Consider the following 15993-nt stretch of genomic DNA (forward strand, 5'->3'; position numbering starts at 1 on the left):
ATTTCGATGCAACTCAGTGGAAATAACCATGTTGTTTTGGATGGCGAAATAGCCCGTTATGACTTTCGAGAGCTGATGTTTGTCGAGCGTCGGAAATTTTGAGGTCAGGAAGGGAGAGCAAGCATTGGCGAATCACATGCCTCGCCGCGTATCCACCGCGCCGAACGATGTCATTCTAAAGCAGCCACCAAGAACGACATCAACGCTACTGCCTACTCCCTGCGCAAGCCTCATCGACCTGCCATTCATCCATCCATCTCGACCCAGCCTGACGCTTTCAGTCCTTGCTGCCAACTGAGTCCACCGCACTAGGCACGTCTGGCGGTGCACTGGGTTCGGCAACGTCTACGCAATGGATTACTCCTCGATAGCACACGATCCCGCAGATCCAACGGGCCCGTCCCCCTGGGACTCTCCACGTGCTGATAGAGACACCTTCGGTGCCGCCGGGAATAGTAGTTCTGATGTCCCTTCTACGCCCTTGCCTCCGAGCCAGGCGCTTTTCGACGATAACCACCACGCCGAACCCAATGCGGGGAACGGCCAGGTCGCAGTATCGGAACCTTCTCCTCGGAGCGCCCCAGCAAACGAGCATGAATATGCCCAGCAGCCGGCCCAACAGCAGAGGCGAACTGAGGGGCCTGCTCGCTACCAAACCGGGGCTCGACAAAACGCAAGACCGCCTGCTCCGGCATACCGCCTACAGGGCAAGATAACGGGCCTTGAGAGGACAGGCAAAAAGGACCCTATTCTTCGCTTCGATGTATACGTATGATGATACACTCGCCCGGATACTTGAAACTTTTATATTTGCAGAGCAGGTACCAACTGATTGTTTCCCAGACCAATATACCCAAATTCCGCACGACCCAATACCGAGATATTCGCCGCACCCATTCGGAGTTTGTCAAGCTCTCCGAGCACCTGATATCTTCAAATCCTGAAGCAATTGTACCCGCTGTGCCTCCTCCTCTCACTCCCGCTGGTGCCGGGACCGACGAAGATGAGATCCGCGTCAAGGCTTCAATGCAAAGATGGCTGAATTATGTATTCGGCAACGACGTCCTCGTGCATGACGATGAAATTGTTCTCTTTGTGGAAAGCGATTTCGGCTATAGCCCTGTTGTCCGTATGAGGCAGCCAGCGACTGGAGTTCGCCGCAAGGTCATTAAACAATTTGCGCCGCCCCCCGACGACACTCCTGAGCTACAAAACGCGCGCCCAATTGTGAAGCTGTTTTATCTTCATTCACTTGATGCTAGCCAAAAAGTGGATCGTGTTGTAAAAGCCCGAAGAGGTATGTCTTTCTATGTTTTATAAAAATCTGGTTTCTGATAAATATACGTCACAGGACTTGGTCTTGCAGAGTCTGATCTTGGTGTCAAACTTGGACATATGCATGTGCAAGAGACACACGTCGGGTTAGGGAACGCCTATCGCAAGCTTGGGCGAGTCATCCAGACGGCTGGTGACTACCATGCTGCACAAGCCACAGCAGAAGCGACTACTCTAGGAGACCCACTGGAGTACCACTCTTCCGACGCTTTTATTGTCAAGGAAACTTTGACGAACCGACATATTCTCCTCCGGGAATTGATTCAGGCACAACAGGCGGCTCGCAGCAAGCGTGCTGCCGCAGACCGTCTGAAAGGCAGCTCGTCGGTACGCTCAGATAAAGTGGATGAAGCGCTTAGCTCTCTGGATGAGGCTCTTGGGCATGAAACATACCTTACAAAGAAGACACAGAGAGTGACGTCGAATTTGTTGCTAGAATCACGACGTTGGTTCGGTCGAACAACTGCGGATGTTTTAGGAAGTCTTCGCGAATATACACTCCGGGAAATCGATGCTGAACGCAGGACACTGGCTTTACTGGAGAGTGTACGAGCTGATATCCGAGCAATTGATTCTTCTGGTGGCCTCAGTCGTCTTGGGCGCGAGTCTCACCCAGCAGTCCGCCGAGCCAGTTTGGCGTCGAGCCAGGGTCCCAAGGGCGATGCATGGAGCGGTGTTCCTCGTCGAAATGATAGCCTCAATCGAAATTTAAGCAGTAGCACAGTTGTTGTACCCATACCATCGGATGATGGTGTCAATGGGGACGGTGCTGGTAGTGGACGGACTCGAGCTGTAAGTGGAGTTGGCTCCATAGCAGAGGAAGAAGACGACGATGACAGGCTTGATGCGAGAAATGCAGCAAGTCGACTCGCGACCAGCACATTCTAATCCTTCACTTCACATTTGACCTTTCTACTTGTATAGTAGCCTAAGTGGCTTCTGTTAGTCACCGGTTCTAGCATTTTATTCACCGATTATCACCGTTCCGTTTGTTTCTTTTTTCTCTATCACGCAGTACCATATATCTAGCATCTTGAATATAAAAGATAACCAAATTGAAGCCCTCAGCACTTGTCTACGTAGAAACCCCAAGTAGTAGGAACTCTAGACTCGCAATCACCTGCATCGTAACTTCGTAACTCTTCAACTTATCATGATATTCCCTCTGTTGTTTGTCTAGGTAGGCACATTGGCAGGTCTTTGATATACCTGTATATCCCAGCATGATCTTGGAACTCCTGCAACTTAAATACTTAGGTTGTCCCTTTCCTGGTGCTCTCGCAGCATCTAAACCTTCAGCTGCAGATTGTCATAATCCACCTAGGTTCGTTGAACTATACAGAGAGCGATAGCTATCATTTATTGGTCTTCTTTCAGCCAGCGGGTGGTTGCACGATATATAAGCTTGCATACTTGTATGTCTGAGGCACCTAACTTCTAGAAAGGTATACATAGGTCCCATAACTACGTAGGTAGGTATATACTTGAATGTGCCCAGATAGTTGAAGCATCTCTTAGCCTAGTGACCTTAATCATATTCTTTGGCACTGCTTTGAATCGATGTATCCACTGAGCTTTAGATGCTACGAATCTACTTTGCTACATAAAGCAACGTGTGTTTGACTTGATTGATGCATATATATGAGATCACCAAATCTCTTTTCGTTATGATTTACACAACAAAATTTAAATATAAATTTTTATGTTTTACGTATCTGAGGCTCAAGATAGGTATAAGGAGGATGATAAGGATAAATGGATAACCACAACTAACAAACGACATGTCTGATTTCGTCAGCAACATCCATTCAGCATAAACAACTTCCAAGGCTGCTAACCACATTTAGGAAGGTGATTACGCGTTGCGATACGACATAGAAGCTTTCAAGCAGCTAGGGAGCTATTTAGGTTGCTCTTCTGGAATTTTTCGCCCCTAGAACTAACACAGCAACGACACAGGAAGCAGACGTCAAAGTATCATAGCGCCTTAGATATACTACTAAATCACTTGTCAATGTGTTCAAGTAGCCAATCAATCGCTTGGTATAAACCAACATACTTAAAACTGCTCATGTGTTATGGGTAGTTTGCGGCCCGGCCGAGAACAATGCTTCGTGTTCTCAATATAAAATGCAACCCAACTTATGTCGATAGGAGGGTTAGCTATCGGCGTTTACAGTCCAACAGCTTCTTAGGTAAACCCATGAGGTTTAGTATAACTAACTAGCTCGCTTGCAGGAAGCTTCATTTGCACCCTGTCTAAGTAGGATGTCTGAGCCACTCAGTAAAAAGATTTACATAGGATGACTGAAGCTAGCATGGATAATGGTTTTATTATACTTGTGGACACGTGCATTCTTTGCCCAAGACTAGCGTAACGTATGATGAACAAAAGGTATAAGTCAGTTTTCATTGTTTTAAAGATGGATAAAGAGCACGGAGTACTTCGGGAGTGTTGACGACAAAGCATGTGCGTTAAACTTGAACATCACACTGGTGGTCAGTGGAATGGCCATATTGCCTAGGTATGCCTATCGCTGTCTCTGTCAGTGTTCAAACGGTCTATTTTGCAAGTCATTTCCCAATACGATGAATGAGCGATCGTAACCCGCAAGGAAGCACTTCATTCGGCTAAGTACTTGTGTGCCTCAAGTATTGACTCTAGAAGAGCTTGTTATTGTATAATAAAGCAGGCTAACTGCTGTTCTCGCCAAGTTGTATCATCATGTAGGTGTATTCCGTCTTTTCTCATCCGCGTCTTTCGCAAGCATGCTTGTTATGTTGGATATAACGCTTATAGCTCGTACGGAGTACTTAATTATAAAACCGAAGATACATGGCAGCGTTATTACCAGTCCCGTACAGCCCAAGAACACGTATGAGTACGGTAACCGGTAAGTAATCACCACCAATTCCCAAATAAGGTTAACCTCGAACGGGCCGCCCGGAGCCTTTACTGTTTCGGAATGGCTGCGAGCCCTTTTCATAGTCAAGCGCAACTCCGCAAGCCACTGAGTAGGACCATCGTCGATCTCGCAAGTATAGATATTGCATACGCCGCACTACGTAGTGTCTAACTGCACCTTCTACGGAATGTAGTGATCGAATCGAAGGTATATACAAGACCATGGGAGGGCTAGAATGGATATGCGTACGGAGTACTCGTACCTATGCGGCGCAGTAAAACCTGATGCGTCGCTAATTTAGTACAATCCTTCTAAGAAGGGGTCCACAGGTTTTATTAGATCCTTGATCTTTATTCCTGAAAGAAATGAGCAAACACTACAACCTTACAAAGGGGAAAGTATGTAGTGAGTTGGTTCAGACCCTCTGCTTTGAGAGCATGGGAAAAGCAATATTATCTAATCAATTATTCCTGTAACTAACTAGTCTGTGCATCACTGGATACTGGTGGGCACCCCACTCTTACAAGTCACAGCTCACAGATTGACAATAGATTTGCGTGCTCCGTACGGAATGCCGAGTATGACCACCAAACTCGGGAAAAACCGACACGTGCTATTCATGCACGATGCCATGTCGACAAGAAGTCAAAGCAAACAACTAAAATTCCAGGTATCAAGGTGCATTTTGAACCACTCCATACAGTAAACATGATTCGTCATATCTTACGACGTTCAACTTCCGTCGTCTTACTAAATAATGTAGTCCGGACCTTGCGCTAGCTACCGCATACCCGGAATTCAGTCTGGACCTTCTATTAGTTTTGATAGTGTGTACTCCGTATACGGACTGATGACTATCAACTTATCTATCAATGTTCTCTGCGTAGGCCCTTTAATGTTCTGAAGGACCGTCTACTGTGTACCTATGAAAACCAACCCGAGGCCACGGCACCAATTAACTTCTCAAAGCTCACGAGTACATCTATCGGAGAGTACTCAAGAAAATTCTCATCGGTGATTTCGGCTGTTAGGCAATGATCGTTTCGAGACATGCATGAATGTTACGGATATTGATAACCTTGCAGCCTTGTTGTAATCCGAGAAAAAGCAAATATAAAATGAGCTCCCGAAAGCTAGGAGGCGACTCAGCTCCATAAGGATGGCCCGAGCTGATGCAATGCATTCCTAAGCCTACCGAGAGTTGAGACAGACAAGGTTTTGAATTTGCGGTGGCAGGATTGACTGCTAAACCAACAGAATGCCTATATGGGATGAAAGTTTGATAGTACTGTGAATCTTCAATAGTAAATCCTTGCGCACGTAGTACACTGTAGCTAGCTAAACGTACAAGGATCTTCGTTGCAAAAGGAAGCACTCCGTTCTCCCTGAGCACATGGCTCCAATCACCTCATCCGACTCCCGAGTTCTTGCTAAGCCATTGCTGAACAACCCGAATGCTTGACGGTATGACTTGCTGACTAGTTGGTGTTAGCTCACCAGTGGATTCGATGGTGAAAAGCTTCGCTAATTCTGATCATCCCATCTTCATTAGTCGATCATGCAATGCTCCACCCAAAAACGGAGTGAATAAGCTAGCAATCAGCTCTGGTAGTCGCGGTGGTAAATTTATCCTTAATTTTTTCTTACTCCTGAAGTCTCCTGCTGCTGCAAACGTTTCGAGACTTTGCTAACAGAGTGATTTTCACCGTTGTGTCAATTTCGGTAGACAACTTGTGGCCCCATTTTGCATCTAACATAGCTACTCATTGAACGTTACTCTCACCAGGACACTCTAATCACGCAATCTCCGTAATTTGTACTCCGTCTTCTCAATTGTGGAGACCGTTAGATACCCTTGCTTTGACCACGGCACGGGAAAATACACAGATAAAGAAAGAGAGCACGGAGTATAGGCACAGCGGCTAGTTTACTGTCTAAATCGGCCCGATTGACTGGTATCTGCGGATGGTTAGCATAAAGCAGACATCCGGAAGCACAGTTTTGTCATAGTCAACTTAACCTTTTTGGCTCTGACTTATCAAAAGGATCGTAGCTATAAGTTAGCGAGTTACTGTACCTAGGTAGAAAGACTGCTACACTGAAACCAGTAGACTGTGACCGGCCAAGTCTACTTGCTTGGATGCTTGCACGTCTCCTTTGTGCCGTATTGTGTAACATTCTAAGCAAAGACTCTGTATGCTAGGATTATATTGAATATATATATACATAAAATGGTTACATAGGACAGGTCCGAAATGCACTGTCCATATAGGTATAAAACTATTCCAATGTCTGGAATCTAGTAAGAGAAAATGTCCTGAAAAAACCCATGACCAAAGAAAAGAGAAAGAAAATAAAGAATACATGTTGAAGAGCCTTTTAGGCAAGAACTAAGAGAATATTAAAAAAAAATATCAAAAGAAGGTAACCCAAAAAAGCCCCAAACCCAGAACCCAGAGCCAGAAATAGCTTTTCATTGTCCATTCACCGTTATAATTTCCTCTTTTTTGCTTGACTGAATCGTAATCTCGTGATGGACCTGCACCGTGCCATGCGCCGGTTCATGTAATCTCAAGTTACTTCCAGATGGGCTAACTCGGACACCATACACGACATCATCGTCAAGTTCGTAGTATGTCAATTCGTCCCCATGGCTACGCACCTTGTTGCGCGAGTTGACACCCCCCGTTCCAGAGGATATGTCGATGGTAGGTCGGCGTGGATAGTTCCTCTTTCTAGATCGTCGATTGACTAGGAAGGACATTTCGGGGAAGCAAACAATAAGGAAACCGGATGTGACTTCGGCAGCTCTGTGTGCAGTTTTGTTAGAACCCTCATAATATCAATAGGCCCGATTTGACATGTTAAATCTCTATAGACTCACCCCCAAAGAAGAATTTCAGGCTGATTCCAGGTAATGTCTGGACTGCCGCTGATTTTAAACCGGACGACCAATCCGATGGTGCTGAACACGGGGGCACTGATAAGAAGAGAAGAAATGAGCGAGTCCATGTTTTATGTATGAAGTTGGAAAATTCATGGCAGAGACTTACCAGAGACCAAAGGTGAAAACTGCAATAACTAGCAGCTTTCTCACCTGACTGAGCTGTAATTTTATAACTGAATGTACCGGCAATACCAGAATGATGAAGTCGGTTATCGTGTTGAAAAAGCCGCTCGTATCAAGCAAAACAGATTCGTCAATGCAAGTTCCTGGTACGCTTTTGTCCCATATCCTCGCCCTCGGTGTACACTCGAAAATCTTTGCAAAATCTGTGCTGAGGTAAAAACATATCATCACGGTTATCAGTCCAATAATGATATTATCGAAGACGCTCCATTTCACTGGTGAGAACACTCGTCGGTAAAGGCATAGTACGGACACCTTGGTCAAGCAAATAGCAAGGCCGTATATAACGGAAGCAATGTCGAACCACTGCAGGAGAGTCTTTGTCAATTGGTGCCCGCCAGCTAATTTTATATAGGTAAAATGTGAGTAGTCATTGTGCTGGATGGAATATACGAACAAAAAGCGCTTCTCGAGCCTCTGCTGCGGTTATGTCCCAAACATGTTGACCTCCATGTTTTGCCATGGTGATTCCCATGACCGCATCGTATGTTACTGCTGTCAACTACATAGCGAAAAAGAAAAGAGAAAACCGATAGTCAGTGGAGCCCTTTATTTCTTTTTTCAAGTGCCTTCAAGACTCACCCATGCTGTTGAAACGAGCCCTGTTTGTTTGAGACGGTGGTTAGAACGTGACTTAAAAGAGACAGAATAAGAAGAACATACAGTCTTCAAAAAGCCAAGTCTTCTTGATTACAGCTCGCGCCCATAAGCGTGCAGCAAAGAATATAGTCACGAAGGAAATAGATATCCCAATCGTGATATGTGTCTCATATGCAAGTGAAGGTGGATTGAAGTAGTTTACCATCGTTCCTGGCGGAGCAGTGATATATGGAACAAACGTTGACGTCGTCGCTGATGTAGTCGCCATTTTCGAATTCTCCCAGAACGACGTTGGAGGTGATGAGATCTGAGCGCAACAAAGAGCAACTTGCTGGATATGCTCGTTCTTTGTATATGCACCAACCCACACTCCTAAGTCGCCGACCCCGGATTGCTGGCAAGCCTTACGTAAACCTTGATTCTTTTTCTTTTCTTTTTCCGTGATCGGATAGGAGAATAGAGGATTCCTAGGTCCCAGTGGTATGGTTCCAGATCTACCACATTTTTGAGGGTCAATTCCGCGATAGTATAGTGCTGACTCTACTGAGCAGTTCCGACTTGACCGGATGTAGTTGGCAATAGTCTATCGGCGCACAGACAAGACCGAGAGTTAAGTTTGTTGTCTAGTATTTTTGGCTTTCGAGAGTAATAACCATCGGGAAAAAGTGTCCTGTTTCTTTTCCCTATCGGCAAGTAAAGCTCTGGAGAATGCGCTGCGTTAAGAGGAGGGACTATCACCATAGTAAGCTGTGATAAGAGCCGGGGTGAACGGGCGTACTGCAGAGTGCATGCATATATTATACAGTACGGAATACGAAACAGGATGATCCTGTCATCCAACTACCTAGGAATTCACTTAGTGTGCCTACAGCAGTTCTTTTCTTCCTACTCTATACAACTACCTAGATTGTCTTAGCCTCTAGGGTAATTCAACTCAACAGCCGACACTGCGCTCGAGGTCTTGTCATTTAACGTTAGACCACCTCCTAATTGTTGCGGAAATATCCCGCACATTCAAGGTTACTCCGTTAGGCCAATGATGGTCATTTTGGCCTGGGAAAATGAAATGGCAGGAGAAGACCATTTTGCTTTCGACTAGGGCTATAGTTTCAGACTTAAAAGTATACCCAAGAAGAATGAATGAAAATCCCTTGAGACGAAGAACGGCAAGTGTCTCCATTGTTCTCTATTTAGTCTTTATCGTATATCGTCTAAAGCTTTGTATGCTCATGGTCATTTGAGTTCGATTTACCACTCTACTAGTGATAACTTCCAAATTTATTGTTGAAGATCCATGTCTCCTTCCGGTTTCAATTTTTAAAGACCACGGAACTAATAGGGTAAATGGCCTAAAACCAACAATAATGATATTACGGGCACCCACTGATCAGCGAATGCTTCGGTTAAAAGCTGGGACTCCATGACGGACTACGGAGTTGAGAGAACCCACAAAGTTATAAATTACTTTGTAATGTAGTTTAAAACAGGACTACGCTCATCATGGTCATTATTTAACTTACATACAAATATCGGCGATGAAGATCAACAATCTTAAACTTCATCTCTGTCTGCAGTAACAGAAACATGAAATAGCGTTATCGATATACTTCAGTTGACCCACCGGAATGAAGGCTCTGGATCTTTCGCCTTGTGTTTTTATTCTTCTTCTCAATTTCAGCAACTTGGTTAAAAGCTCAAAGCTAAGAGAATAAGCAAACATTGATTAGGAAAAATTCCGGCCAAATCATCAGCATACGAAAAAGAATTAACGGAAGGGAAGGGGTTTTTCTTTTTCCGACACATAATTCCCCGGGGATTTTGAGCTAACTCTTAGGCTTGACAGGGATTCGATGGTAAGGTCACTAGCGGAACTAACAATACCCTGGATGGAAGGATAAGGGATAGTCCATAGTCGTTCAATACGAAGTGTAGTTAGTAAGTTACTCCACAATTTGTAATAATTATCCAACGCCTTGTCAAACGACCTGGAGGAGCGGACCGTGGCTGCGGGAAGGACGCAGAGGGCTGGTGATGATTTGTCGGATTTCGGATGTAACGTATTGACATGTTATGAATACCGTATTAAACGTCACGGACCGCAACGTGCAAACAACTTGTTGGCGGAAAAGACCGACAAATAGCCATTCAGCCATTAGTAAGTTAGTTAATTAGTATTGGGTATAGAAATTTACAATCTAGTCGATCACGTACGAGTATGGAAATAGGGAGAACTGTTATGGAGGTTAAGTATCACTGTCAATGCAGCGCGACAATAGTAGGCAATAACCAAGTGCGTGAGTGCGGAGTAAGGGGAGTAGTCCGTCAGCTGGAAAATTTAGGGTGGGTCGCAGCAACACCGGACCGTGCCTAGCCCCGCCTCCAGCAGTTGGTCATAATACATAACTAGTTCCGGGCGGCGATGTCGCAAACAGCGCTAGTGTATTTGACCAATCTCAATGTGGCTAGACTGGTCCCGCGCTAACATTCATTCCGGGGTCTCCAACATATCCATGTCTCCACCCAGTCTTCCGCCTGACCAATGGTGCCTGACACTAGCCCTCCGGCATCAGGATCGTCGGGGCTACGATGGCTACGTATACATACTTTAGAATGTTACCATCACGATCGCCCGCAACAGGAGCTGCTTCCTTGTCGGTAGGTTTTACTATTGCTTTAGTTGGCGAGCTAAATCTCATTCTTCATTTCTGTGTTAACTATCAAATCACATGTACTCTGTCTCCATACGGACGGACTCCGGATTAGTATGTATCGTGGACTCGAACTCAATGATACAGGGAGTGCTAGTAGTCGAGAATTAACTAGCTTCCAGACCAGCCGTGCATCTTCCCGGCGAGGTGATTTTTGCCGTCGTTAAACCCCTCTTTAGGCGGTGTTACCCACATCTCTATGGATTAACACAAATACTCAACAGGACGCGAATCAATAACCCTGTTAAGATGCAGCCGCTGAGTTGTCGTTTTCATAGATAGGTGCTATGATGGTCGTGGTCTGGAACTTCAATACGGTCCTCGATAGCCTCTGTAACGGCTGACACTATGCAAGTAACTAGCTGAGTAAGTTGAAATTCGGACTGCCTTGGTGGCGTGGTGCTGAAAACATTGCGCCTACGAAGGTATTCTCGGATTTACCTAGGTAGTTGCCACGTTCTGACAAGCAGGCAAATGCATGGCTATATCGGAATATGACATATATAATATCAGAGTTGTAATTTTCCCAAAGTTAACGCGTGAATGACCACGCCATGCCATATCTCGTGGCGTTAATGCTTGATTCCTCCAGACATTTATAGACACCACGCGAGGCATGGGTCCTGGGCTCAGGGCCATCATCATATCATAGTCTGGGTTTCCTTTGGTTATATTGACTACGGATCACTGACCATGGAGTTGCTTACTTATATGGCATAGGACATATGAATAGCCAGTCAATCTGCTACGTGATGAAGGATAGACTGTTACGTAGCTATTCCGCCATCTGATTAGATATTGTCTCCTCGTGGCAGTGCCTCCCTGTGAGAGTAAGGTTGTTTGCTGCCCAAATTTTCAGGCTAGACGATCCATTGGCAACAGAGTTCGCTAACATAACTGTCCGGCCAATGGCAAAAGAGCTGCTGAGCGGGCTATTCCCCAAGCGGCAATCGCATCTCTTTATCTCCGCAGGCCGATCCCGGCACGCCCAAAATGTACAAACACAAAAGAACGGGGCACACAGCCAATAGGAGCGCTCACGCGGCACTGCGCCGCATGCAGCAAGCCGCACTAGCAAAGAATCTCCCCCACAGCGGAAGGAACTCTTCAAAGCGCGCTCCTGCCCGGGCTTGTTTGCGTAAGCAATGCTTGAGGGAAGGAGCGGACTCGGCATGGGCCAGACCATGATGCAGGGAAGGAAAGAAGGAAGGGAGTGAGGGCCCGCGCTTCGCGGCAAGGGACTAGTCCTCCGCTAAGCTACTTAACACTCGATAGTAGCTTGTCTCACTACATAACTAACTCTTCTGTACCACTCACGTCGTGCTTAAATAGGAGCTGCAGTTCTTTCGCTAAAAACGGCCTGCTTCCTTTCACGTGCTCACTGCCCCCTCCGGAGCAGAAAAGTAGAAAAGGGCCTTGGCAGCCACCTTGCAATCCCGTCTCTGCTGCATTCCAAGCACTCGAGTTGCTCCTCAAAGCTTATTCTCATAACCACCATGGGGAACATAGCAGGTCAGTCCTTCGATTGCCGCTCCCACATATACGGACACGCTCACTGACAGTGGGGTTAAAAGAAACTGACGATATCGAGGCTGTCTCACCAAGTCTCGACGCGCCCAGCGTTGATGACAAGGCCATCTCAACCTCGACTGTCAATGAAGCTAAGCTGCTGCGCAAGATCGATTGGCGAGTGATGCCGATGCTTTTCGTGATCTATCTCGTTGCATTTTTGGACAGGTAAGTAATACATAATCCCAGTTCTGGGTTACATAGCTTGGGATTCTAAGGCTCATACAAATAACAGAGTCAATATTTCTAATGCGTTGACGCTTGGCATCAAAACCGACTTAGATCTTACCGGCAACAGAGCCAACACCGCTCTGGTGGTTTTCTATGCTCCATATATCCTGTTTGAGATCCCCTCCAACCTTCTCCTCAAGAAATTGAATCCCCACGTGTGGCTGTCAGGATGTATTGTGGCCTTTGGAGTCGTCATGTTAGGCCAGGCATTTGTCAAGTCTTACGGCGGACTGATCGCGACTCGCTTCTTTCTCGGTCTGGCCGAGGCTGGCGTCTTCCCGGGAAGTTTCTACTTGATTAGTTTCTGGTACAAGCGTGAGGAATCCCAGAAGCGATTTACTATCTACTGGTCATCCGTCATCCTCGCCGGTGCCTTCGGTGGTTTGTTGGCAACCGCAATCTCGAAAATGGACGGCATGCGCGGCCTGGCATCTTGGCAATGGATCTTCCTTTTGGAGGGCATAGCCGCCATTCTCGTTGGCATTGCTGCCTTTTTCTTCACGTGTGACTTCCCCAGGGAAGCCTCTTGGTTGACACCGGAGGAGAAAGCTTTTGTCGTCGCCAAAACCAAGAGTGATGAGTCGCACAATGTTGCCATTACTAAACAGGACTACATCAACTATTTCCTCGACCCGAAGGCCTACCTTGGAGCCGTCATGTACTTCAGTGAGTGAACTCCTTTGGACGTTTGAAATCTGCCTATCCAACTTAGCTAACGAAAAGCCTCTAGCTATCGTCGTCCCCATCTACGCCTTTTCCTACTTCGCGGCTACTATCATCCAGACACTAGGATATTCGACTGTAGAAACCCAACTGCATACTGTTCCACCTTTTGCCGCGACCTTTGTCTTTGCTATCATATTGGCTGTATGGTCTGATCGCGCAAACATTCGCTACCCTTTCATTTTGTTCGGAGACATTCTAATTATTATTGGACTCGCTCTGCTTCTGACAAAGCACGGAAAGTCTAACTTTTCTGTGGAGTACCTCGGCATCTTTTTCGTTACTATGGGTTCATTTGGTGCTGGCGCCGTGATTGTTTGTTGGATTTTAATGAACAACCATGGCCATGCCGAACGTAGCATCAGCTCCGGTTTCACCATCGGCTTTGGCAATGCGGGAGGTATCGTAGCCGTTTTTGCATTCTTGTCCAAGGATGCTCCTTATTACACAACCGGATACTGGGTCTTAATGTCCATGACTATCGTCGGTGTTGTGACAACCGTTTTGTACGCCTTTTGCGTTTGGAGAGAAAAGCGCAAAGCCCTTGCGAACGGCCAAGTTGCAAAGGCTAACTCCTTGTCGCTATAAAAGCATGATGCTGGTGGGATTTTTTTGTTTAATTTTTTATTTTGTTTCGAGAAGAGCAATGCTACTTTTAAATACAGCAAGCTTGGCCGACATGCCGGGTTATGACAATTAGACTTGGAACTTGCTTGAGCTGGTCTCATTTGAACTGTTTGCCTTACTGACAGGATTTACTTGGTTTATCGACATCTATCTTCTTGAGATATTATTTTCCTACTATAGACTCAATTCAAGACATATATGCTACTTGATAAACAAATCACTAAGTCGTCAAAATAGTTATCATGTGAAATAAGTCTAACTTTTCCCATATATAATATCTGCTGAGTACTTATCCATTTCAAATATAAGAAAAACGGGAAAAAAAAGGTACATTCTCGCGTGGTTAATCTCTTTCTATCATCACCATAGCAACGTTCAGTTATCTATCCACTTAGGCATTTTGCACCAATCTGAATCGTCATGTTGCACTCATCCACAACATATAGTAACATCCTCCGTTGCCGGTGACCCAGCAGAATGCGAGCTATCGAATATATCAGCACTGACTTCATAAGGTCGTATTTAGTGACAAATAACAGAGACTACGCTAGGTACGTAGTAAGTAGGCGAAGCAGAAAACATACCCGGTTGAAATATTGATACTTTCCCATGTAAACGCAAAAGCTCCTAGATAGGCGCCAATAAAGATACAGATAATGAAATACCCATTATAATACATTGCTAGTAGCATCACGAAATACGCAACCGCAAAGGTAACCATATGCAACAGTGCGCGAATGCTTTGTTGGACTAGGGTTGGACGGAATCGGACATTTGAAGGAGGAATAATAGCGGGAACAGGAACAGAGGCGGCCACAGTGTTAGCAATAGCTGCATCATGCTTGTGTTGTTGTTGTTGATAACCATTGTTGATGCTGTCATCGGTATTGGAATCGCAAGTATTGTTTCCGTTCGTCATCGTCCTTGTCGTTGTCGTGGTCGCAATCGTTCGTACTTGTGTCCGTTTATATGACGATCCATCTTCCTTGCTGATATCACGTTTGAAGCATTCCAAAATATAACGATCGTATTCTTTGGACAGTCGACGAAGAAACTCGAGACACATGACGAGGAGGATGACGCCAATGCAGGATCCGGCAAACATGCCGTGAGAAGTTATTCGCCATGAGCTCGCGATGAAACCTGTAAATGGATTTCAGGCTCGTTAGTCAGAAGATTTGGTCTTGTCTTCAGCATTTGATTAAGGGCATCCGAGTGGTTCGATAGACATACATGCGTCGATAGTGTTCCAGTTCCAAAGCATCTGTCATATTAATTAGCTGGATTCTTTTTCCTTCCCAACGGAAGATCAATTGAAGTGGTAGCGAGAGACATACAGAGATCTTGCAACTACCACCCATATCCATCCCGGTTGCTCTGCTGGAAGCTGAAGTCATCGCAGTCATAGCTGCTGTTGTCGTTGTTGAAGCCATTGCCAACGCTATCTGATCCATCTTCGAAGACAACACGGACAAGCCTCAAGATTTATACTCCAATTTCCGTATACTAATCAGTAATAACAAAATTGATTTTGTGTATCAGGAAGAAGGGTTGTCACAGGAAAGCTTCCCAGTTTTCATACGTAGTTAATCTGCTCAACACTAGCGATCCAATCATGCTTCTTTCGCATAGACTCAGAGGGAATTGTGGGCCGAGCTTCAGAAAGTTCTATTTCGGACTAAAATAGATGAAGAGGAATATTATGCGCATATATTCTCAGTGGTTACATGGCTACGCATGAAATAGATGAGGGCTCTTAGGTCAGGTATGCTTGGTGTGGAGAAGGGAGCTGATTTGAGCAGATTTATGTACTATTATGCAATAGGGCTGGAGCCTAGAACAGCTCATTGCCCTAAGCGTTGATCATGCAAGCTCCAACCAGTAGTCTTAGCGAAGAGATATAAATATCATAAATATCATGAGACCGACGTGACTGTTGCTTCGAGTTTCCAATAATCTCGAAGGACCTTGAAAATTAGGGCTAGTCGGCGGATGGTAGATACATAGACAACCTTTATCTTGCGTCGTCTTACTTTTGTAGGCCCTTGATTTTCTCTTGACTTATACCTAGATATCCGCTGTACGGCTAGTTGTTTTTAATATTTAACATATTATTGCAGCACGTTGTTAGACAGGTATTTATACATGGTTAAACTGAGCTTCA

General features: G+C 45.4%; 4 protein-coding genes across 4 annotated transcripts; 2 read left to right on the forward strand and 2 right to left on the reverse strand.

Annotated features, from left to right (window-relative positions):
• Positions 1-352: 352 nt before the first annotated feature.
• On the forward strand, positions 353-2223 carry UA08_07093 (hypothetical protein; the record flags this gene model as incomplete). Its single annotated transcript, XM_020261997.1, has 3 exons — positions 353-769; positions 844-1297; positions 1352-2223. 3 exons carry the CDS (start codon positions 353-355, stop codon positions 2221-2223), a joined length of 1743 nt encoding a protein of 580 aa, XP_020117652.1.
• Positions 2224-6714: 4491 nt separating this feature from the next.
• UA08_07094 (hypothetical protein) lies at positions 6715-7957 on the reverse strand (the record flags this gene model as incomplete). The annotated part of the gene is made up of 4 exons (XM_020261998.1): positions 6715-7051; positions 7126-7221; positions 7295-7712; positions 7954-7957. The coding sequence occupies 4 exons, from the start codon at positions 7955-7957 to the stop codon at positions 6715-6717; spliced, it is 855 nt and encodes a 284-aa protein (XP_020117653.1).
• Positions 7958-12175: 4218 nt separating this feature from the next.
• Positions 12176-13790, forward strand: UA08_07095 (hypothetical protein; the record flags this gene model as incomplete). Its single annotated transcript, XM_020261999.1, has 4 exons — positions 12176-12191; positions 12254-12416; positions 12484-13145; positions 13192-13790. The coding sequence occupies 4 exons, from the start codon at positions 12176-12178 to the stop codon at positions 13788-13790; spliced, it is 1440 nt and encodes a 479-aa protein (XP_020117654.1).
• A 561-nt stretch (positions 13791-14351) lies between these two features.
• On the reverse strand, positions 14352-15283 carry UA08_07096 (hypothetical protein; the record flags this gene model as incomplete). Its single annotated transcript, XM_020262000.1, has 4 exons — positions 14352-14376; positions 14414-14972; positions 15063-15093; positions 15167-15283. 4 exons carry the CDS (start codon positions 15281-15283, stop codon positions 14352-14354), a joined length of 732 nt encoding a protein of 243 aa, XP_020117655.1.
• Between the last annotated feature and the right edge of the window lie 710 nt (positions 15284-15993).

Source organism: Talaromyces atroroseus (assembly GCF_001907595.1).
Source record: "Talaromyces atroroseus strain IBT 11181 chromosome Unknown scaffold_10, whole genome shotgun sequence".
Taxonomy (NCBI): Eukaryota; Fungi; Ascomycota; class Eurotiomycetes; order Eurotiales; family Trichocomaceae; genus Talaromyces; species Talaromyces atroroseus.